Raw genomic sequence first — 25,297 nt, forward strand, 5'->3', positions numbered from 1 at the left:
GAAAAAAAATCATATTTATAATGGAAAGGAAGACAAGACCCATAATTAATGTGGCACTAGCAGGCTTCCTCCATGGTTGACTAATCACAGCTGAGTGTTAATAAGCACAGAGTTTTTTTAAATACTGTTGTAACATGTTAATTAAGATAATTCGGCTCCATGTGTCTCTTGAGTTACCAGATGGCGACTGCATTGGTGGAAGGCTGCAATTAGTCTTTTCTTTCTTCCTTTTTTGTCCCCCTGCCCTAAAAAAAAAAAGTGTGGAGGGGGGGAGGCAGGGTGCTGGGGGAGAAAGGCAGCTTTGGCATGTATGGGATGGCTGTGTGAGGGGTGCCTGTTACTGTACACAGCGAAAGTGCTTGTCTAATATGTCTAATTATATAAATGCACAGCTATATGATTATATATACAAATGTCTTTGCTTTGGTTTCTTCCCATTTACCCGCATTACATCATTAAGAAAAATAAGCCTCCTCTTCAGAATGTGTCCTTGCTAGGGAAGCCGTAATTTCCCAGCAAAAGTTCCCATCCCGCTCGGTTTGATATTCTGTGGCTGACTTCAGGGTAAGCAGCATCTGGAGCCAGTAAAGACAGAGAGCTTATTTTTCAGTGGACTTTGGCCTCTGCTCAATACGCCGAGCCCAAAAGAGGGTTATGTTTTGCAGTGTGTTTTTAGGAAGGCTTAAAATATTTTAGGGGCAGGGTCGACTAGAAGTGTGCGTGCTCACAATAGAGGCCTTTTATTGACTTCTGCCTCCTGTAAGTAAAATATAGAGGCTCTTTAGCCTCAGCTGTTGTGACTGGGCTCCGGCAGCAGCTGCTGTCTCGGGCTTGTCCCTCTGGGAAATGACCCATCTGCTCATGTGCTAGAGAAAGCCAGCGTGCTGGAGAGGAGAAGGTTCAAAATCTCTTGTCCTGGTTCCAGTCCTCATCTCCACCCCAAAAATTACAGATAGGGGAAAACCTGGGCATCTGGTAATCTGTCTCTCAGTGTGAATGCTGTCTCCAGCTAGAAATGCAGAGGTCTTGCCTACATCCAGCTGGCAGAGGCTAGCTTCAGTCTGGGTCCCTCTTCAGGTGGTGTATCTGCAGTTACTCTGTATAGTTAAAAAGTTAGCACGCTTGTGGGCAATCAGGAGAAAAAAACATAAACCCTGAGCTACCTGAAAGGGCAGCAGAGCATGCTCTGTCTCTCCCTGAAAGACTCCCTGTTTGTTAGGGAGGGGGCTTTCCAATGACTGCAGGAGACATTTGTGTGTTGGAAGTTAATTTTACATGGGCTAAAACACGTCCCCCAGTTGCTGGATATTGGGGAAGGGGTAGCATCTCGAGTACAATTCCCAGAGTGCAACCACAGAGCAGGTCACTGCTGTGCTTCTCAGCCAGCCAGACAAGAGAAACCCCAATCTAAAGCATGAGGCTCTTCACGTTCAGCATGGACCTGCAGTCACAATGGTATTTATCCACGGAATAGCTGATGTGCCATTTCCTAGCCTGATGTTAGTACTAACCCAAATGTTTGAACTAGGGAGAGCAGTGCAGGAGCAGAGGGTGCAGAGGGGGAAACAGCTGTGCTGAGAGCTTTTTCGTGCATCCAGGCAAACATCACTGGTTGGAAACCCGAAGGTATTTAGCACTCAGAAATGGAGCTGTGCTCTGACAAGCTGGAGCATGTGGGTGGAGGTACTGCTTTTGTATCTACCATCTTGTGCTTTTCCTAAAGCACATCCCCTCGTCACTGCTGTCTCAACAGGAAGGAAGGTGTGGGTGAGGAAGAGGCAGCAGTGTGATCAAAGCCTGTCTGGGTGCTTTTTCTCTGCAGGCCAGCTGCCTGGGATATGGTTTTGCTTTGGCAAAAGATGGTGTTTATTTGATGTAGCTAGTCTGAAAAGGGTATGAAATGATACAGGCCTCCTTCTTACTAAAATCCAACGGCTTCTGAGGCAGGGATTTCTGAAAGGGACTTCTGCTGTTTATGTGTGCATGCAGGGGAAGATAAAAACAAGGGCACTGTCTGGATTTCACACAGAAAGCAAAGCTGTCTGGTCCTTCTGCCCAGCCCTCCCATCATTTCCCTCTGTGCAGAAGACTCCCGGAACAAATACCAGTCCAGATGTGCGTGTGCCTGAAGGCCCTGGTTTAAAAGGAGAAATCCTCACCCAAAGAGGAGCTCACGGAATTGTTTTGTCCTGCAGTCACTGTGTCACACTGCAGCCGTGCTGGTTGTGCCTTGCTGCCCCTAAGCATGGTGCAGTAGGAGGCTTTTGGGAGAGGGGCCTGGCAGCTGCCAGTGTGCTCTTGGAATCAAATAGGTCATGCTGGTTTTTCCTACTTTCCTACTCAGGTTGGCAAGCCACTCTTAGCCCAGGCTCTTTAGGACATAGGTTAAGTCTTCATGAGAAAAGGAGCTAACTTGGACTTTTTTCTAGTTTTTCTATTGGTGTATAATGGGTTTTAAGTCCATTGAGTGCTAGGTGTCAATGGGTTTTAAGTCCATTGAGTCCTAGGTGTCATTCATCTGTCCCCTAGTGAATGCAGGAGGATTTGGAACAACCACTTCCAAAGGGAAAACAAACAAACAAAAACCCTAAGTTTAAAAACCAAGCAGACTTTGACTTGCATGAGAACTTGCACGGGGTGTTCTGTTAGGTATAAGCTGAAGCACCACGGCCTGTCTGCAGGCCCTGGGAGGCTGATGTGCTGCCTTTGTTGTTGCTCAAGAAGCTGCGAAGAGAGCTGGGCAAATCTGGCAGTTACCCTGCTGCTCGGCTAAGGACAGCAGTGACACTGTTACCTGGTTGGGTCACATTCATGCTTCTCTGCCTACCAGTGACAACGGTTGGGAGTATGCCCAATAAATTAAGATATACAGGAACTGGGCTGAGGGAGGGACAAATTGTTTCCTTATTGGCTTACTAAACAACCAGGAGATGAGCAGAGAGGTCAGGTAGTGCCCTGCTGGCAATAATTGAAACTCTGAAAAGAGAGAAAACAATGTCTCTCTTTCTAATAGCAAACACATCTACAGCCCTTGCTAGCAGAGATGTTCAGTGACTTCCCGAGGCAAAACTAATGTTCAGTGCCACTCCTGAGCAGGATCCGTGGGCAGGAGGGAATCCTCTGCTAGAATTACCAAGACCCTCTGCAAGCCAAAACCAGCATTACTGGCTTGCACTTCTGGACCTCCATCTGGCTGCCTGCGTCAGGCTGTCACGCTTCTATTGTCAAAAAGCATTCTATAAAAAGAAAAGATGAAAGAGAAAAGCTTGTGTTGAATCTAAAAAGAAGTAGCTGGGAAAAAAAAAAAAAAAAGCTGATGCTGCAGGCCGATTCAGGGCACTAACTCGGGAGAAGCAGTGAACTTAACCGTGTTGTTTTTAGCATGGTGTTAATTAAACCTGAACCGAAGGTCTGAGATGCGAAAATGGGCAGTCTCTGCAGAAGGCTTCAACTGCAGCTGGTGTTTCTGATCTCACATTTAACTGTGGTAGGACCTAGGCTGAAGAGGAGTAGAAAAGGAGGATTGCCCTCAAGAGTTCCTTAGAGACTGGGGTTTTTGAAGATCCTTGCCAGAAGTTAGTAATTGCTTTTGCAGTTCCCTCTGTCTTACTGAAGTGATGCAGACACGTGAATTATCCAAGCTGAAAATCTGAGGCCTACATAGCAGGGACAAGTAATTGGAAGTTATCCCTCTTTGTGTTTATTTTGGATGCCTTTCTAGATGTGTTGTGTTTCCATAGCTGGTGGCAAGTCCTGCCTGAGAGAATCAGGACAGATAAATTTCAGAGAACCAGAGACTCTTGTGGAGAAGTGCTCCTTACCACTACAGGATTTGATGTGGCAAAATTTGGAAGACAGGCAAAGGCAGAGACTTGAGACCAGGAGGGAACCCATCTCTGTGGCAGGAGATAGAGACAAAAAGATACGTTTTAAGGGAAGACAACCTTTCTTAAGCTGCTCTAGGGCAGTCAAGATAGCACAGGAAAGTTAGCATAAGGCTTCTCATCCCAGCATGAAGCAAATCAAATATCTTCTAGTACAGGGACAGTTTTAACTGGGTGCTTCTGTATTCTCCTTCACAAAGATGTTTGCTCACCAGGCTGGACACTTGGGTGCTGGTATGAATCAATCATGGCAAGTTTGACCAGACTATCCAGGGGGAATACTTATCTTGTTAGGTCCAGAGGGTGGTTTTTGTTTGTAGGATGATTTGTATGAGTCTTATGAGGAGGGGCTGAGGGAGCTGGAGGTGTTTAACTTGGAGAAGAGAAGGCTCAGGGGAGATCTTATTGTACTTTACCTTAAAGGAGGTTGTAGCAAGGTGGGCATCGGGCCCTTCTCCCAAGCACCAAAGTGATAAGATGAGGGGAAAAGGCATCAAGTATTGCCAGGGGAGGTTTAGGTTGAATGTTAGGAGAAATTCCATTACTGAAAGGGTTGTGTGGCATTGGAGTAGGCTGCCCAGGGCAGTGGTTGAGTCACCATCCCTGGAGGTCTTCAAGAAATGTGTAGATGTAGAACTCAGTAGTGTGGTTTAGTGGTGGATGTTAATACTGGGTTAAAAGTTGGACAAGAAGATCTTAAAAGTTTTTTTCCAACTTTAATGGTAACATTAGTTAAGTGGCGTAAATCTTGAAGATAAGGAAAAAGAACAGAGCTTAGTATCTTCCAGTTCTGGTTTTCGTTTGAAAGGCCCAGGGATGCTAACATATCTGAATAAGGCACATGTTGAGGGGATCCACGTGAGGAGTTGTCTTCTAGGCTGGGCAGCAGGGCTTCAGGCTGTTCAGTGTCAAGGTGGTGGATAACTGAAACATATAGATCTGAAGGCTGGGCAGCAATCTGCCAGCCACCTGTTACGAACAGTGCTAGCTTCTTGTTGGAGATTATTATGGAAGTGGCCAGGTTTCCCCCACATTGCTTCCAGTAAGCCGTAGCAGGCACTTGTGAGCTTCCTAGGACGCTGCTCTGAGGACTGTCAAACATGCTGGAGCACTTGTGTGGTCAGTGGGGAGTTTACCTGAGGCCTAGTCTTGCTTCCTCTTCAAATTGCTGGAATTTGGGCTTGACTCAACTAACAGCAGCTTTAACTTGTCAAAACTACTCCTGTCCTAGCTTTAGTGACCTTGGTGCCTTGCTGTGGAGAAGTATAGGAAACTTAGGGTACGTTCAGTGCAAAATATCCCTTTGTTACACGATGTTTTCCCAATCTGTCCACCCACGTAAGGTGAACAATAATGCAAAGGCTTTTCCTCCCTTAGTTACAACCCTACAGTTAGGCGCTCTAGCAGATGATTATTAGTATGTCTTGTTCTTTTTTTTTTTTTTCTTTTAAGAATGTATTAAAGAGGATTTGGTTTTCACCTCTGTGGGGTCAGACTACTCAGCAAAAAAGGTGAGTGGCTGAAATACAATTCAAGTGTTTGGTGCAGAAAGAGCTATGTAAGACCCCTGCTAGGATCTGAGAGACTTGGTAGAAAAGAAACACAGAGAGCCAAAGGGAAAAAAAAAATACAAGATTGTAGTGAGGTATCTGCCTTTGTTGCCCCGGTACAGTACGAAGTCTGCACAAAGCAGGTCAGTACTTGGGAGCCTTTATATTTCTGTGGTAATTATCTGGTCAGATTTAAGTATATTTTAATTTTACATTGTGTGCGTAAATGGATAGTATTGTACTTGTTCCTTGCCACATCGATCTGATCGTGTGTGGGCTTGGGAAATCTGCTCATCTCTGAATTTCGCTCACAGAGATCAGGTGCATCCTCTGTGTTTTGAGTATGGAAACCCCTCACTCTTATCAAACAAAGTTATTTTCTTGCATCTGTGGTATTGTCTGTGTCCCTGGTTTGGTTTTGAGTAGCTTTTACATTGTTATAAATGGTCTGTAGCTCTGCCTCAGAGGGTGCTGGTGTGGTGACACTGCCTGTGGCTACAACAACGAAACAAAACAGTTCCTTGCAGTTCTGTGCTGTGTATTGTCAAAATGCTGTTACCCAAAGAACATAAAAGCAGTTAACCCTCCTTTCAAGGAGGGTGGTATTCTTTCGTGTGACCTAGGCAGAGAGAAATGGTGCTCACAGATGATTTGGTGTATCAAAAAAATTAAAATGGGTGGAGGTGCATACTGGTTTAATATTTTTTCACTTATCTACTAAAAAACCTTGTCTTGCATTTTGGTGGACAATATATTAAACACCTACTATTTTGGAACGGCAGTTGTAGAAACTCCAGTGCATAATTTTATTCTGCCACTCAGTCTGGAAATGACAGCTTCTTTACCTCTGAACAGAGTTCACCGATGCCCCAGAAGTTATGTCTAGTCTTCTCATCAGTTACCTCCTTCCTGTTTTCCAGCAGCCTGTGTTGGCAGGGAACCAGCTCTCTTGGGAGATGTCAGAAACTTCAGTACCTCTTGGAAACTGGGCCGTGGGGAGTAGTGCTCTGCCCTCTTTGGGCACAAGGCTGTGAATTTCAAAACCAGTTTCTTTGCATCCTCAGAGCATGATGAATCAGGAAGCTGGTAATAACTGCAAGCCTAGGATGTCAGTAACCTGCTAGGAAATCGATAATATATGTAACTTGGCTGTGTTTCTCTTTGCTGCCCGGCACGTATGTTTGTTTTAAGATGTCTCATACGCTTTGGGGTACTTCCAAGAACATGTGTTTCAGGGAAGACGGCGATGAAACTCCTGCATGTTTCTTGGTATTTCAAATGCAAGCGAATACCTTTGAGAATCTAAGCTGATGCTATTGAGAACGTGGTGTATGTGGTTACAATACCTGTTCTTAACAAAGTGTCAAAACTTCCTTTAGAGGAATTTATATAACTTTTTGGGAAGCTTCAATGTATCCACCATGTGCCACCAACCTTTGAACACTTGCAAGGGGTAAATCTGTCTGCCCTGGCTTTGCTGTGTCCTTTGAAATCTGCCCAGCCTTAATTGGGCTGAAAAATCCTCTCCATTGTTTAGTTCATGTGCCTCAGAAAGTGCTGGACAGTGTGCCAAATGCCCAAACAGTAACACTAGCCTGGGGCTGGGCCACACAGCAGCATGCAAACATCACTGAAGGTTAAAAGCAAGCAGCCTGTTTGGGAAGCGTGAGCTGGCAGAAGAGCTGGACCAGGCTGCCTGCTCCCGAGCCCTGTGCTGAACCCTCACGGCACAGCTGTGCTCTGAACTGCTCCTCTTCCTGTCTGCCTGCATCCTCCAGCTGCAGAGCAGAGCCAGGGTAAGCCTGTTCTTCTGTCACAGGGAAGGTGTAAACTATTTGTGATGTTCTTGGGTGCTGTGGTGTCAAAGGAGGTGGATAATTCTGCAAGCTCTTCTTTTAAGAGGAGGACAAGTCAGGAATCAGTTGCTGGAATCAGCATCAATCTGTTGGAATCGGCTAAAGCTCTGGTTTAGGGGCCTTGTTGTTCCCAGTGTGACCCTCTGTGGCGCCCAAAGGGCCGAGGCTGCAGCAGAAAGGCCCTGTTAGCCACGTCTCCATATCTCTTCCCCTGACTAACAAAGGATTAAAAGCAGAGGGGCCAGCCTGCTTGGGCTCCTCCGGAAACGGGAAGCTTGTGTGCAAGTGTGGGAAAATTCCTACTGGAGCAAGGCAGCGTGTGGGAGGCTCGGGTGGCTCCTGAGCGCTTCCAGATGCCTCCTGTGGCCTAAAGGTGCACAGGGAAGTTGTCCCTGGCTGCTGTGGTAACAGGAAGGCTTCCCCACAGCTCTCTGCCATTGCCCGGAGAGGTGCTTGTTAAATGGCTGAGGGTATTTCTGGTGCTCAGACAGGTCCTTGTGATTTCACAGGAAACACCTCTGTCTTGCAGAAACAGCAGGGCATTTGTGTGCCTAAATGTGTAATGAGGCTGTGGCTGCAGCTGATCCGAAGCGTTGGACAGGCTTTAAGTTTTAGCCTCATTAAGATAAAGTGTTAAAATCTTGGTTACAAAATTGGAAATGATTGCAGAAAGAAAAACGCAGAAGAGGCAACAGTTAACAGTCATGAGGGACAGGACAGTGGCTTCTCTGAACCTTATTTAAGAATAAATCTCCTCAAGAACAAAGTCTTATTGAAAGGCTACTTCTTAGACCCCTGTTAACCTTTTCTCTCAAGAAGTAAATTGAATTGCAGTTACAAAGCTGGCAGAACTCATGCCAGAGGCTTATTGGCTTCACTCAGCACTTCATCTTGGGGTTTGCTGGCATTTACATGCCTCTACCAATGATGCATTCACACATGTCATTAGGTTCAAGGGTCACTCTCACTGCGGCAGTGTAGCAAATTTTTCCATAGTGAGCAAGTCTCTAAAGTTTTTCTTACTCTTCTGCACAAAACCCAGTTAACTGAAGTTTGCCCAGTTGGGTTTCTCACCTGCAGGCAGGGCCTGCGCTTGTGTGCTCCAGGGATTAAGGCATGTCTGGATGACCATGCTGTGGTAGAACAGGGTGTGTTGCTTGGTTTTCCATGCCCCAAAATATCTCTGGAGGGATCTTTGATGTATTTTCTTCTGTGAAGCTTGAGAAGCTGATCTGGATTTGAAGGGGAAAAAAACTGGAATTCTCACTCCTTCAATTAGGTAAATACATAGCATGGGAGTGTATTGGAGCGGTTCTGCAGAGTCACCGAGAGCTGCCAGAGGAGATGAAATCCTAAGCAATGCAAATATCCTGTTTTCAGTGCAGTTTCCTCATTTGTGGTTTGTTGTTATTTGAATGGCAACTGAAAATTCTATGAGAAATTTTCTCACACGTACTATGTCAGTACCCATTAGGATAGGGGAGATGCAAGAAGAAACTTAAAATGCTTTCAGTACTTCAGCCTTCCTGTAGGTAAGCAGAGGGTTGTTTTAGAAATATCTTTTTTTTTTTTTTTTTCTTCTGAATAGGCTAGAATATGTGGTCCTGCTGCAGCAAAGCTCTGTTCTCATATTGTTGTGGTGTATCTGTATAAAATAGCTAAAATCAGGGATCTTATGGGTTTCCGGGTATGTTTTGGGACAGCTCTGTATCTTGACATTGTATCCATAGCACAATGGAGTGCTTGCATCCTCCATTTCAGCAGGAGGAGATCTTGCCCTTTTTCCCCATCAGAGCTGGAAGGCTAATTGGGAAGCCTGGCTGTTAGCTTCTCCCCTCAGTCTCTAGTGAAACAGCTGTTGGGAATAGATAGCATCAAGGATTTTCTGGGCCTCTCTTGTGTGGAGTCCCAGTTGTAACAAACTTACACATCACTGTACAAAAATATCACCAGTTTGATGCCTGCCAGCTAGACTGCACAACTGGGATAACAAGCAGTACTTAGCAATCACAAAAGACGTGTTGGAGGTGAAACTGAGCAGTGTTCTCTGCTGCTGTGTAACAATCCTTTGTTTTGGTAGTTTCTTCTCAATATAGTGAACCTTCATAGGTGGAAGTTGGCCCGTGTGTCACATCTATTGTGCAGCAGATGTCTTCCTCTGAGATAACCTCTGTGATGCTTTCTCTCTTTCCAGATTGTCCCCAGCCACCACAACCTGAGAATGGAGGCTACAAATGCCACCCTAGTCCCTGCAACAACCCTTTGACTTCGGGCAGTGTCATAGAGTACCTGTGTGTTGAAGGCTACATGCTGAAAGGAGACTATAAATACCTGACATGTAAGAATGGAGAGTGGAACCCCGCCATGGAAGTCAGCTGCAGACTCAGCCCGGGTGAGTACTCGCTCAGTCCAGTGGGGCAGTCGGAGTTGCTCTTATGTTGGCTTTTCAGATTCTCCCTAGGTAGCTGGTGTTGTGCTGAGGCAGTCCATACAGCTGCCGTCATTGTTCCAGCAATTCCATGAACATAACTCACAATTACAGCCCTTTATTAAAAATGCCCCTTCTGTAACAGCCCATCAAATGCAAGCTCAGAGTCAGTCATGCAGGGAGACATCCCACGGGAAGGAGTGTAAAGGAGGCAATGTGTTACTGAGGTGGAGTCTCTTGGGCAGCTCTCATCCCAGAAGCGGGGCAGGCCCTAAAACTGAAGCATTTTCCATGCTGTCCCCCTTCGCCTCTGATGGATTTGACAGTACCCTCCTGTCCGCATATGTGATAGTATGTAGAGCTGATATCCTTCTTTGCAAACAGGGTAACTAACTGTTGGCCTCCTGTGGCAGAGCTTCATGGTGCTGCTTAGCACTGCACTGGCAGGAAAGGACATTGCTGACAAATGATTTCTGCTTCTCTCTATATGGAAGTGCACAGCTTTTGTTTTGTGGGTCTCTCCCAGCTGAACAGGAATTCCTCCATCAAAGCAGGAAAGTAAAAAGATTTGCAGGAAAATGTTCATAATATAGCTCTTAGTTGCCAGCTGTTCTTCTGCTTTTAAAAGCCTGTGTGCTGGATAAGGAGAAGGCCCTCCCTTCTTCAATTTTGGCCTGCTGGTAGAGTTGTAAAGCTCAGTCATCCTGAGACAGCAAGATGTATGCTCTGGGATTTTGTCTTGTAATCCCTAAAGCAAAATTTGTTAGCCTAATCAGAAGGAAACAAGCATCATCTTCAAGCCCCTTGTGGAGCTCACTGCATATCTGTGAACTCTGGAACATCTCGTCCTGTCTCAGACACAGTCGTCTTGGTGTCTCTGTCACAGCCACTCCAACAGCCCCTTCCTGTGACGTACAAGGAGGGGAACTGGGAGTTCACCTGGCAGCAACTAGATCCCAAAGAGGCTTTTCGGCTGCAGCATAGGCTTCCTTTCTGTAGTGGTCCCCCTTCCCCTTGCTGCACCCAGGCGGCAGATGAAAGCTTTGCAAGTCGAGCTCCCTCCATGGCATTCCAGCATAGTAGCACTTGGTTTACATCAGGGCTAAAGGAGCTGTGTTGTGATGAGCAGCAGTCCCTCAGATTTCTTTAGCATCCTGTAGGGTTGGTGGCCTTATAGAAATATGGGGCTTCAAAAGCCTGGCCAAGTGAAAAAGCTATTGTTTTGACAGCACAGTCATTGCAACAACTCTTTGGGGTCAGAGTCAGCTGAGGTTTAACTAGCAGGTCTCTCTGACAGAGCAAAAAGGAGGAGGAGGGCAGCTGTAGAGAGAAGAGTGATAGGTCTTTAAATGTTCGGTAATGGGTAACATCCCACTCGTTCTGTAAGGAGTAAATGAAATCCCAAGCAGTTATCAAATGTTTTGTGTAGCTCTGAGCACATCAGTCCCATAGCCTTTCAGCAGTTTCTTTTTATGAGTTAGTGAGCATCTTGTTGGAAACTGAGATGGTGGATGTGCTGAAGTGTAACCTGCACGGTGAGCAGTTTTACAGCATTGTGTACTGATACTGGAAACAGAGCACCCCTATCTGCTTACCCTCTTCCCTGTCAGTGTATTCAAAGTGCCCTGAGTAATCATGAAAATGGAAATCCTTACTCAGCCCTATTTACCAGAGGGAAAAATGTACATTAGACATTTTTTCCTGGGGATGGTTCAAGCTAATTTTGAACCTGTTTTCCAGAAATTTTTCAGAACAACAAAACCAGTAAGTTTCACCCCCAAAGGAAGATGCAGAAAATGCAGACATTTTTCAATTTACATGCCTGTTTTGGGTACAGATTTCAGGCTGCAGGCTTAAAAACAGTGGTCCTCTAGCTTTTTCTTTCTTTGTTTGCACGTTCTTTTTCCCCTTCATCTTTGCTTGCAGGTTTGTCAGCATCCTGCTGCAGTTTGAGAACAGTGCTCCTGGAGAACGTGATGAATGTAGCAAAAAGGGATTGAGGAACTGCGTAGATGGGAATGTCCTGAGTGTGAAAAGGACAGTAGTATATGCTGATGGGGAGGTGAAGTGTGTAGAGAGCTCTACCAAAAACAAAAGTTAAGGGCAGAGACGATACATCCATAGGCGATTATGTGCTCCAGGGAGGTGAAAGGGCTAGTGTAACGTTCTAGGCGTGATGTGAACACTCAGCAACGCGAGCTCCAGGCCCTTCTCTATCTGCTCCCAACTTATTCACATCTTGCAGTGGACCTCTAAAAGACAAAATGGTTCTAGTACAGTCATACAGTACAGCTGAAAAGGGGTAGGAAGAGGTAATGTGGGCAGGATATGTGTATCTAACACTGAAAACTCAGCATCCTGAAGCAACACGTCCCTTCCCTCTCTTTTTCCTGGGATATGTGTTTATGAGAGAAAGAAACCGTGTCTTAATGCCTGGCCAGGTGGCTTCCATCCCATTCCTCCAGGAGACTGTTCTATTAGCCGAGAAAACCCATTTTCTGGAACTTTTCCTATTGATTGGCCTAGTAGAATAGCCTGCCTAAGTGTGCTAGACAATTACTTGCATTGCTGGTGACATCAGGACCCTTAACATAACCTCCCCTCTCTCTGTCCCCATGGCCTCCTTGCATTGCTTTTCTCTGCATTTGCCCTATGTTTTTCCAGAAGACCCTTACGTCGTTCATGTTTAATGTTCCCTTTACAGCTGATGGAGAGGGGTCTGCTTACGCTCTGAACTGTCCTCTGTAAGAGAGAACTGTTCTGCCTTGACTGCAGAGGAAACTTGGGCTCCTCACATGTGCACCCATGCGTAACTCTTGAGAGAAGGCAACACAAATGTTAGTGCTTCCCTATGGCAATGATTTAAGGGAGTGGATCATTTTACCTTGTATTCCTCTTGCTTTTGTAGAAAAGGAATCCCCGCCAACAATCGGAGTACCCACGCTATCCATAGTAGCCTCCACAGCGAGCTCTGTCGCCCTGATTCTTCTCTTAGTTGTGCTGTTTGTTTTGCTGCAGCCGAAGCTGAAGTCGTTCCATCACAGCAGGTAAGTGTAGCTGGGCTCAGAGGCATCCTTCTTCTTTGCAGCAGAAACCCTTGGTTTCCTTGCTCTTTTTCCTTGGCCTTGAATGTTAAAAGTTATGAACCCCTCTAGTGTGGCTATAGATAAGTCTCCAGCCTCTTCTGTAAGTGTCCAGGTATATGTGCTTCTCCCCCAGTTTGTCTCTGAGATCGTCTGGTCCTGAATTCTGCTAGTATTGATGATTAGATACACGTGCAAATCTCGTATGGCTCCCTGCTGGGGGAGGAGAATTCTCCTGGCCTAGGTTTGTGGATGAGAGGAGGGACCCGGCTGTAACATCGCTGTCAGCTGAGGTCAAAAAAGTCACTGTTGGACTCCTCCTGAATGAACTGCTAATGCTCTTAAATAAGAGATGTGGCTGTCCAGCAGGAAGGTTCAAATTCAGTCTCAGGACTCTGACCCATCAGCCTAGGTTGATTCACACGGTGACAATTTAAGAGCTGTCAGCTCTTAAATGCTTGCCAGCGGTTATCTCATCAGCAGCATAGGCGGTAGAACAGACAGTGCTTGGTGTTTCAGAATAGAGCAGTTTAACAGACTGAAATCAACCGCGGTCAGAGTTCTCTACCTACAAGCAGAGGCTCTGAGTCAGATCTTTGTCAGATTTAGCTGTTGAGGCAGGAGGCATTATAACCTCTTCAGCTCTTGCCATTAAATCCATCAGGCACTGTGAATTACAGTCCCTGATCATGTTTATGGCAATTGGCAGCAGAACTTGCTTAACCTCAGTAAAACACCATTCATGTTTGTCCAATCTCCCCTAAAAAAGTCAATGGTGAACATTGTTCTGCTGTTCTGAGTTCTGCTGAGGCAGAGGTGGGAGGCTATTCTTGGTAACGTACATATAAAATATAAATGCTCAACTTGGTTTTTATTCTCCTTTTTGTCTTTTTTTTTTATTTTTTTTAAGGCGAGACCAAGGAGTGTCTGGGGACCAGGTCTCTATCATGGTGGATGGTGTGCAAGTGGCCTTGCCATCCTACGAAGAAGCAGTGTATGGCAGCACAGGGAACTGCATTCCACCCTCGGACTCCCGGGTGCAGATTGTGCTGTCTGAAGGAGCTGGGCAGAATGGAGCCAGAGAGATGCAGCAGCAGGACCAAGGGGCTCGCAATGGCCTTGACAGAGAAGATGAGGCCCCTGGACACTCTGGACTGTGTGAAGCCAGTGGCTCTCAGCGGTCTGAAACTGTTCTTGTGCATCAGGCAGCTACCTCTTCCTGGGTAGCTGGCATGGCTAGCAGTAGACCTGTACAGAAAGAACTCCAGGATTCAGAAAGCAGTGACATACAGAGCCTTCTATCACTCACTTCATCTGAGGAATACACAGATGGTATGTGGCCTGGGAAAGGAGCACTGTATGAGACCTTTTTAAGAGTAGGTTCTGCAGTGTGACCACATAGCATGAAAACAGCAAGAAATACCCACATGTACATGTCTGGCACCAGAGGAGCTTTGGAAACAGTCTCTGTGGCATGTTTCACAACATAAATGTGCAAGCAGTAGTTAATATATCCTTCTGAAGTATGTGGCTTTGGGGGGAGCCTAGGGCAGTCTGAAAAGACTGTTGGTGTTCTGCTGCTCACTCTTGTCTCAGCAAAGGATTTGCAGAGAAATGCCAGCCTCCAGCATTGTGGAGGCCTTTGCATACTGTGCAAAGGCAGTAAAAGAGCTGCATTTGTGGAAAAACAAGCTGGTGAAAGTGGGAGGATATGCCTGAAATACAAGCCCCTTGTGATGTTTAGGCTTCTTCATTTTTAGATCACCTTAGTAAGCAGCTTACTGCCACAGTGCGTTTGGTGCTGCAGCCCCGGCATGTAAGAAAACGTAAAAGGGGTGTGCTTGGTACAGGGCAGAGGTGCTGCTCTGTTTAATGGCGCGTGTATCTTGCATTCTTGACTTTTGTTCTGCCCCAAAGGAGTTGCTTTACAACAATGTGAAGATGCAGTTTAAGATTGCTGCTGCAGAGACTGCTGTGTCTTTAGGCAAAAAAAAAAATGTAACTGGCTTGTAAATAGCTCAGGGCAGAACTTTTTTCTGTGTTGTCAAGCCCTCCAGCCTTACTAGTGCCACCCAGAAGCCTTGCAGTAAAAATAGTTAAAGGGGATTTCCACTGAAGGGCGGAAGTGGCAACGTGTCCTGAGATGGGCATTAAACCTCCAGTAAGCAAACAGTGGAAACCCAAAAACGGCACTTACCAAAAATAAAAAATCCACAGTGTAGAAATTAGAGGGTGTTGCCTCTGCACTGTGTCATTTTTATCACTGCCTGGAAATAAACATTGCCTCTGATGCAAGTTGTACAGGTAGCCCCAAATAGCAGGAGAACGTAAGACTTGTGCTTACAGCTTAAAGATGAGGAGGCTGCAGCTACTGGAGGAGGTTGCGTTTCTTTAGGTCAGATAAGGCCAGGTGTGATCCGTGTTTCCCCAGCCATCCCTGACACAGCAAGAAAATTCTCATCTCAGGCGTTTTGAGAAACTCAGAGGTTGGTGAGGTTATGGGAAAGAAGAAAGGGAAGTTATTACAGTCTCCTACGCAATATCAAGGCTTTATGGGAATACTTTTTCTTCTTGTGGGACTCCCAGTTCAAGAGGAATGTGGAGAAACTGAACAGGCTCTGTTGGAGGCCTGCCAAGATAGTCAGGGGCCTGAGAGGGAGCTGGGCTTAATCTGGTGAGACACAAAGAGTAACTTGACAGATCCAGATTGGGTGTTAGAAAAATATTTCCTGCTAGGAGGGTAATGCAGGACTAGACAGCCAGGCAGAGAAGTGATGGAGTGTCCCTTCTTAGTGACTTTCAAAGCTGGAGGTGGTGATGGTTCTGCTTGCAAAGGCAGATGGAACCAGAGCCCAGCAGAGGTCCTCCCTGAAGAACGCTGCATTATCACGTAATGGAAGTGGGAGCCTGTCTTGCTATCAACAGTAGATTTTGGTGTGTGTTGAATGACAAAAGTTTGATGTTTTCTTCTTTTTTTCTCTCCCCACCATTCAGATATTCCCTTGTTGAAGGAAGCATGAGGCCTGCTGTATTTGCCTAGCCTTCTCCCTCTTGGATTTCTTCCTCCTCCCCTCCCCCTGCCTTCGGGACAGAAGCACTCTGTGCAGCCTTCCCCATCCTCGCGAGCTGTGCCCTGGATACCTCCAAGCAGAGACGCCCTCAGCTGAAGATCCAAAGGATGTCACCAGGTTGCCTCCTGGATGCACCAGTGGGGCTGGTGCAGTGCTGGCTTCCCCATTCCATCTGCATCAGGGGCTCAAGGAACATAGTGGATTTGAGCTCTCCTCTCCTTTTTCCCAGCCAGATGTTTGACAGCAGTCTCTGAAGAGAGCTGCTCTTTTCTTGTGCCTTTCTCCTCCTCACACCGGCTTGTCGCAGCTTATCAGCCTCTCCAGCCCTTCTGCTGCCCAGAGAGGGCTAAAACCGCTTGCTCACTGGGTGCAGACAGTTTATATATAGGTATAGATGTTATATGCTCTTCTTCCAGCATCCTCTGTAATAGGGCAGGACAACATGTGTCACTGGGACTGACGCTGGGCTTGGGAGGGATTCCAGTTAAGGGGCAGCTTGTAATGCCTAGAAAGTGTCTCTCTCATATGAGAAGGGCCATGAGGCAACTTAGCTGTGCAATAACAGTTGAGAATTGCTAGAGCACCGAAGGCTGAGAAGTCCAACGTGTAGGAATGCCCTCCGCCCTCTTCTCAACAAACAGCTCTGCGAGAGCCTGCTCCTGAAAATCACTTCTGTCTCTTCTACCTGTGTAGCCCACCTGGTTATGCTGTGTTTCTGGAAGCTGTGACTGGGACTCTCCTGTTGATGAAACAACCCTTTCAGCTTTGGTCCTGTGCCACAGTAGCTCCGGATGTTAAGATTGCTGGGAGAGCCTTGGAGAAAGGACAGTGGTTAGCAGGGTCCAGAAAGCTTGGAGGATCTGACTTTCTGAGAGTTGGTTGCATTCACTTAGGCATCAGGGCTGGAACCAAATTTGTGGCCCTGCTCTTCCGAATAAACCCATTTCCAATTGGCTTTCCCAATTAAGGATGTTCTGCACTAACGCTTAGGTTCCTCTGGTCAGATCTGCAGGCAGAGGTAATGCTTTCAGATGTGGGCTGGAGGCAGTCCACGTGTTCGCAGTAGTTGAGAGAAAAATGCCCATAGGTGGTGAACACTTTGTGGCACTGGTGCAATCCCAAATCACCTTCCCAGTCACACCAGGTACTTTGTTACTCACATCCTGGCTAACTGCCACCTAAGAGGCTAATGTGTCTTCCTAGCTGCATATAGCAAGAGTCTGCTCTTTGATCCTAATGGGCCTACAGAGAAGGGCTTCTTCGTAGTGTGGTTGGGGCACGGCCACGTCTACAAAGTCTCTTCTAAGTGCAACGCAGCTGCCCATTGCTGCAAGGGAATTTGGCTGCATTGGCAATAGTACCCAGGGACACCACAGCTTAATCCTGAACGTAAATTTTAAAGATTGCTTTAAGTTCTCGCAGCAGGGAAAACAAAATACAAAAATATGTGTACCTCTGCCCCCCACAGTTATCTGCCAGAATATCCTGGTGGCTGTTAACAAGACTTCAGTTTTGCAGGAAACCAAGTTCATCTGGGGTGGGTGATACAATCATGGAGGCGTGGAAGCTGTAGGGTTCTTCAGAGGAGTTGTCTGGAAACTGGGTTCCATGGAATTGGTTTCAGCAAGAAGAGTTGGCTTCTTAAAGGCAGGTACTTTGTCATAACTGTCTCAAAGCAACCAGGAGAGTGCCCTGTGAGAAGCTGCTGAATTTTTCATTTGAGTTGAAGGAGCAAAATGTCATGGCCTTACACATCATGTGGTAATTTACAGGTAAATAGGGATACTCCCTTTGCTGCTTTGCTTTTGTTTTGTGACCCTTGCTATCCTCATCCTTGTTGCTCCACGAATATGTTGCCAGAGCACTTGGTAAAAGTGACACAACACCCTTAAAAGAAAAGAATAATCACTGCGGCTCAGCTCCAGTTCCTGGAAGTGGGGACTGGCCGTAGCGTCCAGCCATGCACCTGCTGCTCCTGTTCCTGATGAGCTCTTTAATCCTAGGACAGCTGGGACAGCATGTGCATGTGGATGGAAGACTCCAATTTCCCCATCCCTGTTTAGAGGGATATCAATAATTTTAAAATACAGCATTTTAAACTTCCTTCCCTGTTGCTCACATTATCTTGCATTAACAGAAGAATTTGACAAATCCAATTTGGGTATTTTTTGTTCAGTTGGGGTGATGGAAATCCCATGTTGTTTTACAATGGGTTGTTGTGTTTTAACTTCAAGCACTGTAGAGGGCAAATGTTTACATGTCTATTATTGGAATTTTAGAAAATGAGCCTGGGAATGTTCCCATTTAGTTTTTAACTCCTACCTTAAAGATGTTCTGAGCTTGAGCAAATTGTCTTATTCACTGGTTTTATCAGGGCATATGGAGAGAGTGAGCGAGCGTGCAAGGCTGAGGGAAAGAGTATGGGACTCTTTTTCTGCTACCTAACCAGCTCAGAGTAGGACTTGCTTTTTATGTATTTAAGGTCCTGCCTGCTGAAACTGACCCTGAGCAATCAAGGTGTAAAATTCAGGTACATGCTGTCTGCCTGCAGGGAGCTGTCCTTTACCCCAGTACCATGTTGGTGAAAGAATCCCTTAATGAAGCTGGAAGCTGATCCCAAGCCCAACCTTGCCCTGGACGAGTGCCTGTTCAGCTAGCAGAAAGCATGCACTGTGTGGTCCTGCCTCCGCTCTCTGCTGTAGGAAAGTAAGCAGCTGCCAGGTGGGGAGAAAAAATCAGTTTGGGTGGGGAAGGGAAGGCAGCTGCACAGAAGAGGGAGCACTTTAATTTTGTTTTACTTCAAGAAATTATGGGAAAAGGCTTCACAAAGAGGAAAAAAATGTGGAGGTGGAGGGAAGCATGCAAGCATCGGTCTTGTGATCAGGCATAGTCAGCTTCTGTTGGCTTGTAAGAGGGTGAAACAGCAGCTCCCAGGCTGGGCTGCCTGCCGTGCTGGTAGCCCCGGCTGACTCTGCCAGTGCTTGCAGAAGAGCCCCAGCCTCTGCAGCCACGTCTGCGGCAGCGGCCCAAGAACCCTGCCTTTACTTATTTATGGTGGGAGCAGGGACCTGGACTTAGAGATCCCTCACCCTGAGCTCGGCCCCCCCAGGAGCGTTCCTCGCCGCTGAGCAGGGTGAGCCCCGTGGGCCGGTGTCATGGCTAGGTGCAGCCTGGATCTCCGCGAGGTGGATGGGGAGCGCGGGGGCTTAGCCTTGCAAGGTGTAAGGCGGTGGGCGATTTGCTTTTTGTTGTTCTTTCGTTTGTTTACTGCTGGGGCCGCAGCCCCCTTACCTGTTTTCCCACCTATGCCTGAAAAAAAGAATTCAAAGGGAGGCATTTGGCTTATTTAGCACTCCCAACATGATCATTTCATCTTCTGTCACTTGTGCAGGACCTTGTGAAATCCAAGAACATTAAAATTATTTGATTACATCGGAAGAATAAAAATAGCACTTACTTGTAAAGGTTTTTTCATTTTTGGAGTCCAATATTTAAAAAAATTAAAAGGGCATTTCAGAAATTCAAAGTATGATGTGCAATAGAAAAACCTCCTTGCTCTTTCAGTTTAATTTTTTTTTTTTTTTTGATAAAAAATAAAAATGCCGCCTACTGCAGTGTTTCCAGCCCAAGCACTGGGCTGGTCTGAGAGAACCAGAAAGTGAAGCTGACAGTAACGCCTGGGGGAGTGCATCATGAAGCTCAGGGCAGATGATGGGCTGGCTCGGGTTGTGCCAGAGCCTCCTGCCACCTTGAAGTGGGTCAGCAGCACTGGTGAGAGAGATTTTCATGTGCTCTGGTTTTAATTAGTTTGCCATGTTTAAGAAAAAAAAAAAAAAAAAAAAGGGGGGCACTAAGAGGAGAGGCATTCTGCAGCATGCAAGCCTGTGGAGTTGTTGCTGAGTCAAAACTTGATGGATTTGGGAGGGAGAGGGGCTTAGCGCGTTTCTGTCCTTTTGTAACCACCAGGGAGCTGGCTGTGCGCAACGCTTGCTCTGCAACACGCTGCTTCTTCACCCACAGCACATCTCTCCTGAGGTTTCCCCTTAGCCTTTTAGCACCAGCACAGTGATTTTTTTATTATTATTTTTTATTTTTAAATGCTTCTGGAGCCTTTATTTGGCCTTTCAGCACACAGAAGTCAGCTGTGGTAGGAATAAGCCTGTTCCACTTCTCATGGGAGGGAAACATTGTAAGCTGCTCCCAGAGGTGGGTGACATGGGGCAATACCGAGGGCTGGAGCTGTGAGGGGGTGACAGGCTCAGCCACTGGAAATAACGTGGGGTGGTCGAGCAATTTGCAGTACAGAAAAGGGAACACAAGATGGGGTGGGGGGCGAGGAGGAGCTGTGACTACACGGAGGGATGCTGCAGCCTAATGAGAGCCAATGCCTTCATGACCAGGTTTTAAGGGAGCTTGTGCTTTGTCTAGATGTAGGAGGTACCAGCAGGGTTGCTGTATAAAAAAATGTTACTGTACAACTAGATTCACACTGAAATCTCCTTGCTGACCTTCTTAGAGCATACTTGCAAAACCTGGTTTTACTGTTCTGGTTTTACAAAATCTGCCTTTTTACTCTCTCCAGATTATCTAATTAAATCAATTTCACTTTCTGGTTCCTTTATATAAATGCAATAAATCCCATCTATTTTCCACATCTGCCTCACCCCAGCCTCAGCCTTTCAGTCCTTCCCAGGGAACCACGTATTGAACTTGTTCTTTGTGAAAACCTTTGCTTGCAGAAAACGTTTATTCTCTATGAAATGCTTCGAAAGTGCAGAGAGGTTTCCTAGAGCTGGCTTCATTTTAATGCGTATTTTTATACAGGAAATAAGCCCTCTTCCAGTCCTTCATCCCCTCCTACACCGGGACAGAGCATGACATTTCCCACACTTCAGGGCCCTGTGTTCAGCACTGCTTCCCAACTCGACCCGCTGCAGGTTATGTACGCAGCTATACGCCCGCCAGAGTGGGCTCTCCTGATGCTTTTGCATTTGCTTTCCGTAGGCTGTGCTTTTGCTTCTGTCCTGGGGTAAGCAAGGACAGAGGCAACTGAGCTGTGCTGGAAAATGTTTCAGTTCTGGTTCCCAACTTCGCTTCATTCAGAAAGAAAACAGCTAAGTTGTCTGTGAGGCAGACGTCCTATGATGCAGCGGGTAGACTGCTGGTAGTTGCTGATGCAAATGCAAGGGGAGCTTGATTGCCTTTGGTGCATTAATCTTTTCTTCTTTCCTGTATGTGTTTCTTTTTATCTGAATTGCACCACTATGGAATTATTTGCGGAATGGTACTCCACATGTATGTGGGATTTGAAATCAGAACCATAATTGATGGTGTGCAGGATGTCACTCAATCAGTTTTATTTTGCTTTATTTTATATATATTTTCTGGTATCCTGTACATTGCAGTGGGTGTGAAGATAGTATTTTAATATTTGTACAAAGTTTAATTTAATTGTTCTATGTATATAACTGCATTTCTAAATTAAAAAAAAAAAAAGTTCTTTTGAAGTGAAGCTATAATCTTTGTGTGTTCTTTGAACTGCTCGGGCCTTACGGACTGGAGATCTAGCAGCGCTCCGTCAGCGGTGGAAAGGACACGGCACCATCGCTTGGCTCTCCCCTAGCAGAAATGCCTGCACCATAGGTCCCTAGGCAAGGAGGAAAGGCAGGAGCACCAAAATGTGAGGGATGAACACCACGAAACGTGGGTTGGATGAAAGCCACGGGGAGGCCTCCCAGGGGGAGTAAGGTTGGGTGTGAACTTGATGTCAGGAGGGAAGAGGCGTTTGGGGAGTGTTTGGAGCAACTGCTGTGTGGATTTCTTGCAGCCCCTGGCGTGCTGGACCTGGAGCCTGGGCTGACGGCTCCGTACAAACAGCCGACAGTCACGGCCGTGTCTCCATCCATCAGTGGGGCCCTTGGGAGCAGTAAGCCAAGGAAAACTGGCCAGGCCCCTAACGGAGGGAAAGGGGAGAAAGAGTTAGAGATGATGTATGACATGGGAGGACTTCAGAGGGGAAGAAGGGTTGAATTAAGTGGCTAATTAATCTTGGAGAGTAGGTAATGGGAAGAGTATATATAGGGAGGACATTATTTTTAGAGGAGAGCTCTCACTGGCAAAATGCTAATCCAAAGAGGGCAGGTAGCAGGACAGCAGAGGAGACACCGGAGAGATGGTCTGGCTAGTTGTGCTGCCCAGCAGGATGGCAGAAGCAGAAACTGCAGAGGGATGGACACCTGCATGTCCTCTGAGAGCTCAAACCTCTGCAGTCCCCTGTTGTTGCTTGTGTTATTTCAAAGACCGAGGATAACAGCACCCTTCAAGGCAAGTATAGTGACGAGAGTTCATTTATTTTTTTCAGATGTATCAGCAGTGGGATAGGAAAGGGAAGGAGGCCGTTTTGGCCAGCTTGTTTAAAGCAAAGTCCAGAAAGCTGCTGTAAGACTTCCAGTTACTCTTATGTGTATTTTTATCTGTGGAGGAACAGGCAGGCTGAATGAGGGAAGAGGTGACACCCGCCTTCCTCCCACTTCCATTTATTTTTCAGGTCATACCCACAAGCAAGCTGATCTTGCTGTGGCTTTGCTGCTGTGAAGCTGGAGCTGTGCACCATGTGCTGGCTCTCCTGCACCGGGTGGGTGGCATGTGGGAGCTGGTGGCCTCCAGGCATGGCTCGGATTGCTGCTGGGCTGTGGTCTCCTGCTGCAGCAGTGCTGGCAGCCAGAAAGGGGCCTTCGGGTTGTTTTGCAGCTCTTATCTTACCAGCCCTGCTATGGCACGGCCTTCAGCTCTTCACCAGGACCGAGCACATCTGGAAGCGCTCTGCCTGCTGTGTGCGCAGCGCCGCTGTGGGAAAGCTGTGTGGTGGGGCTGTGCTATCACGTTGTCCCGTGACAGATCGCAGCCTTGCTGCTGCTGGAAGCCTCCCCTGAGCTCCCGGCTCTCCCAGCCGCTGCCCCGCTGTTAGGGCTGTCACAAAACGTGGGTTTCCCCCTCTGAAAGCTGGAGGATGCCTGCCCGCCGTGCATCAACCCCTGTGCTTTGCAGAGCAAGTGTGTGCGGCCACAGCTGGCATGCAGCTGGCTTTGCTTCTGCTCTGACTCCTCCACCCTCCCTTAAGGAGGCCCAGTGTGCTGCCTGTATTTCAGAGGTGTATAATGTTCATTTTTAAACCCAAGCAGTCAGGCTGAGGAGAGCAGAGGCTGGGGTTGGGAACAGCAGGGCCTGGGGAGCGAAGCCCCCTCAGACGGGCCCGGTGGCAGACAGAGGCCTGGCACCCCGGGGTGACGGCGTTGGTTTTGCACCTTATCCTCGGGTCCCTGGTACTCCAGATGGGGCAGCAGCTTGCACAGGTGACTTTCCTCTGCCTCCACGAGCTGCCTGAGCAGGCCGACAGAAATGTCTCTACCAGCTGCTTCCACCAGAGTTGCACCCCTGGGTTCAAGCCTGCCGACAGAGTTGTTACCGTCCCACCATCTGCATCTCCACTCATGAATGTGGCCTGGCTCCAAAGAGTTGCTAACCCCAGGAGGCTTTAAAGGAGCTGATTTGGCACTCAAGCTGTTTGGTATTTCTCTTGTCCTCTGGTGCTTCTTCAAGAGCGTCACAAATGACTGAATTTTTCCTCCTGGCATCTCTGTGAGTGGGCAGGCCCACACTGTGCCCGTCATGGGGGAACAACAGGGCACAGGTGACTGAAGCAAGGTGGTACAGGAAGGCTGCACAGATGGGAAACGAGCACTCAGTGACACCTTCAGTGCCTTCTTCAGGTCTCTGCTTCACCTGGGGGGCCACAGCTCCCCTGCGGGTAGGGTACAGGTCCAGCTGCTGCCACCAGGCTACACCCAAAGGCAATGACCTGCGTGGTAATTTGAAGATATTGATCTTCCTCCTCATGGAAGCACAATAATGAAGGCAACACGTGCTACGTTAATCACACTCTTGTTATCCTGCCTTGTGGCTAATGAGTTTGAGGTGAACTGAGGTGGGCTGTGCCCTGGGGAATTGCCCTTCTTCTCCTGACCCAAGGCAAATCAGTGGGGGCTGTGCAGTGTGGTGCAGGAGGGTCAGCTTCTTTCTTTGCTGTGTTTTGGCAGCGAAATGGGGAAATTTAGAACAAGGTGGTGCTGGGATTAGCTTCTCCTGCTTGCTGGTGCAGTAGGGACCGGTGGGTTGCTCTTTGGGGTGGTTTATCAGTTGTTGGCGTGGTCTGAGTCCCCACGAGTTGGGGGTGGTGGTGAGGAGGTGGTGGCGTTAGCAGCCACTTTTATGTGGCCTTGTGACTCTCTGTCTTGCTGGTGTGCAGCTATCAAGCAGCCGTGTAGCACAGGGGATGGCACCCACAGGCTCAGTACAGGTGTTCGGGAATGGATGTCTGTTCCTGTGCTTTCACAAATTTAATGTGCATCCTCTAGCAACTAAGCACTGAGATTCGTAGGAGTAAAAGTGATTAATGCACCTCTAACGAAAGAATGTATCTGGGGAGGGAATAAAGAAAATGTTATTTGTATTTGGGATCAAAATGTTCTGAAAAAATAAATCACAGTAAATCTCCTTTAGCAACTGGAGTGCTGCCATAAAGATAGTTAAGTCTGCCCTGGCCATGATGATGCATGTGAGGCCAGAAATTAGGCTCACCCCCTTGAGTTAGATACTAGAGCAGCCTTGTGGCAGGGTAAGGGAAGGCGACTGGTTTTAAGATGCAGTGTGATCGCTTTAGGAAATGCCAACCACTTCCCCAAGAAAAGGGCTCTAAGTGTTCTTCCTAAACTGGACTTTCTTATTGAAATAGCCCAGTGGTATCAGTCCGGGATGGCTGCGATGGTCCCAGCAGTACCAGGTGAGCTGAAAAGGAGTTGTGAACATAATGGCCAGGCCACCAGCCCAGGTCAGTCTCCCAAGATGGCAACACTTGGAACCATCCTGAGCAGATGAACTGGAGGTAGTGTCTCTCCTCAGGCCTTCACCTGGTATTCCTATCTGCAGAGGGACACAAGCCCATCCTGGAACATACTCACCTGGGTTGGTGCAGGAACTCCTTGACTTGATGGTGAAACGTGTTTTTTTTTTTGTTTTTTTTTTTTTTTTTTTTTTTTTTTCCTTGCTTTTTGCTGGTAAAAACCTGATTTCTCCAGCTTGGGGGTGCTGAATTTGTCTGTGGGAGGTTACTGCACTAATGCACCCCTGGCAAACGAACCATTGGGAAAACAAGCCTCTGCAGCTGGTCAGGGTGACTGCTCCCTGCAGCACAGAGCTGGCTGCTTCCCTCTGCTGCTTCCCTGAGCAGCATTGAGTGGTTTTCTTACAGGGAAGGAAACAAATTTTCCAGACACAAGGCCCTTCTGGGCAACTGTTGCAGCCTCCTCTGCATTTTTCAGGAACGCAAAATATGATTTTATGTCCAGAGCCCAAAATATGTTTCTTCT

At 47.2% G+C, this 25,297-nt stretch overlaps 1 protein-coding gene across 3 annotated transcripts in view; it reads left to right on the forward strand.

Moving 5' to 3' along the window:
• Window positions 1-18,601, forward strand: part of SUSD6 (sushi domain containing 6) — a 71,477-nt gene extending 52,876 nt beyond the window's left edge. For all 3 annotated transcript variants that reach the window (XM_035329198.1, XM_035329200.1, XM_035329199.1), the window contains 4 exons: window positions 9,485-9,682; window positions 12,627-12,765; window positions 13,712-14,133; window positions 15,796-18,601. In XM_035329198.1, the coding sequence (XP_035185089.1) occupies window positions 9,485-9,682; window positions 12,627-12,765; window positions 13,712-14,133; window positions 15,796-15,821 (785 nt within the window). In that variant the 3' untranslated portion in view covers window positions 15,822-18,601. The remainder of the gene's footprint in view (window positions 1-9,484; window positions 9,683-12,626; window positions 12,766-13,711; window positions 14,134-15,795) is intronic.
• The last annotated feature ends 6,696 nt before the right edge of the window (window positions 18,602-25,297 follow it).

The sequence above is a fragment of the Oxyura jamaicensis genome, chromosome 5, assembly GCF_011077185.1.
Source record: "Oxyura jamaicensis isolate SHBP4307 breed ruddy duck chromosome 5, BPBGC_Ojam_1.0, whole genome shotgun sequence".
Classification (NCBI taxonomy): domain Eukaryota; kingdom Metazoa; phylum Chordata; class Aves; order Anseriformes; family Anatidae; genus Oxyura; species Oxyura jamaicensis.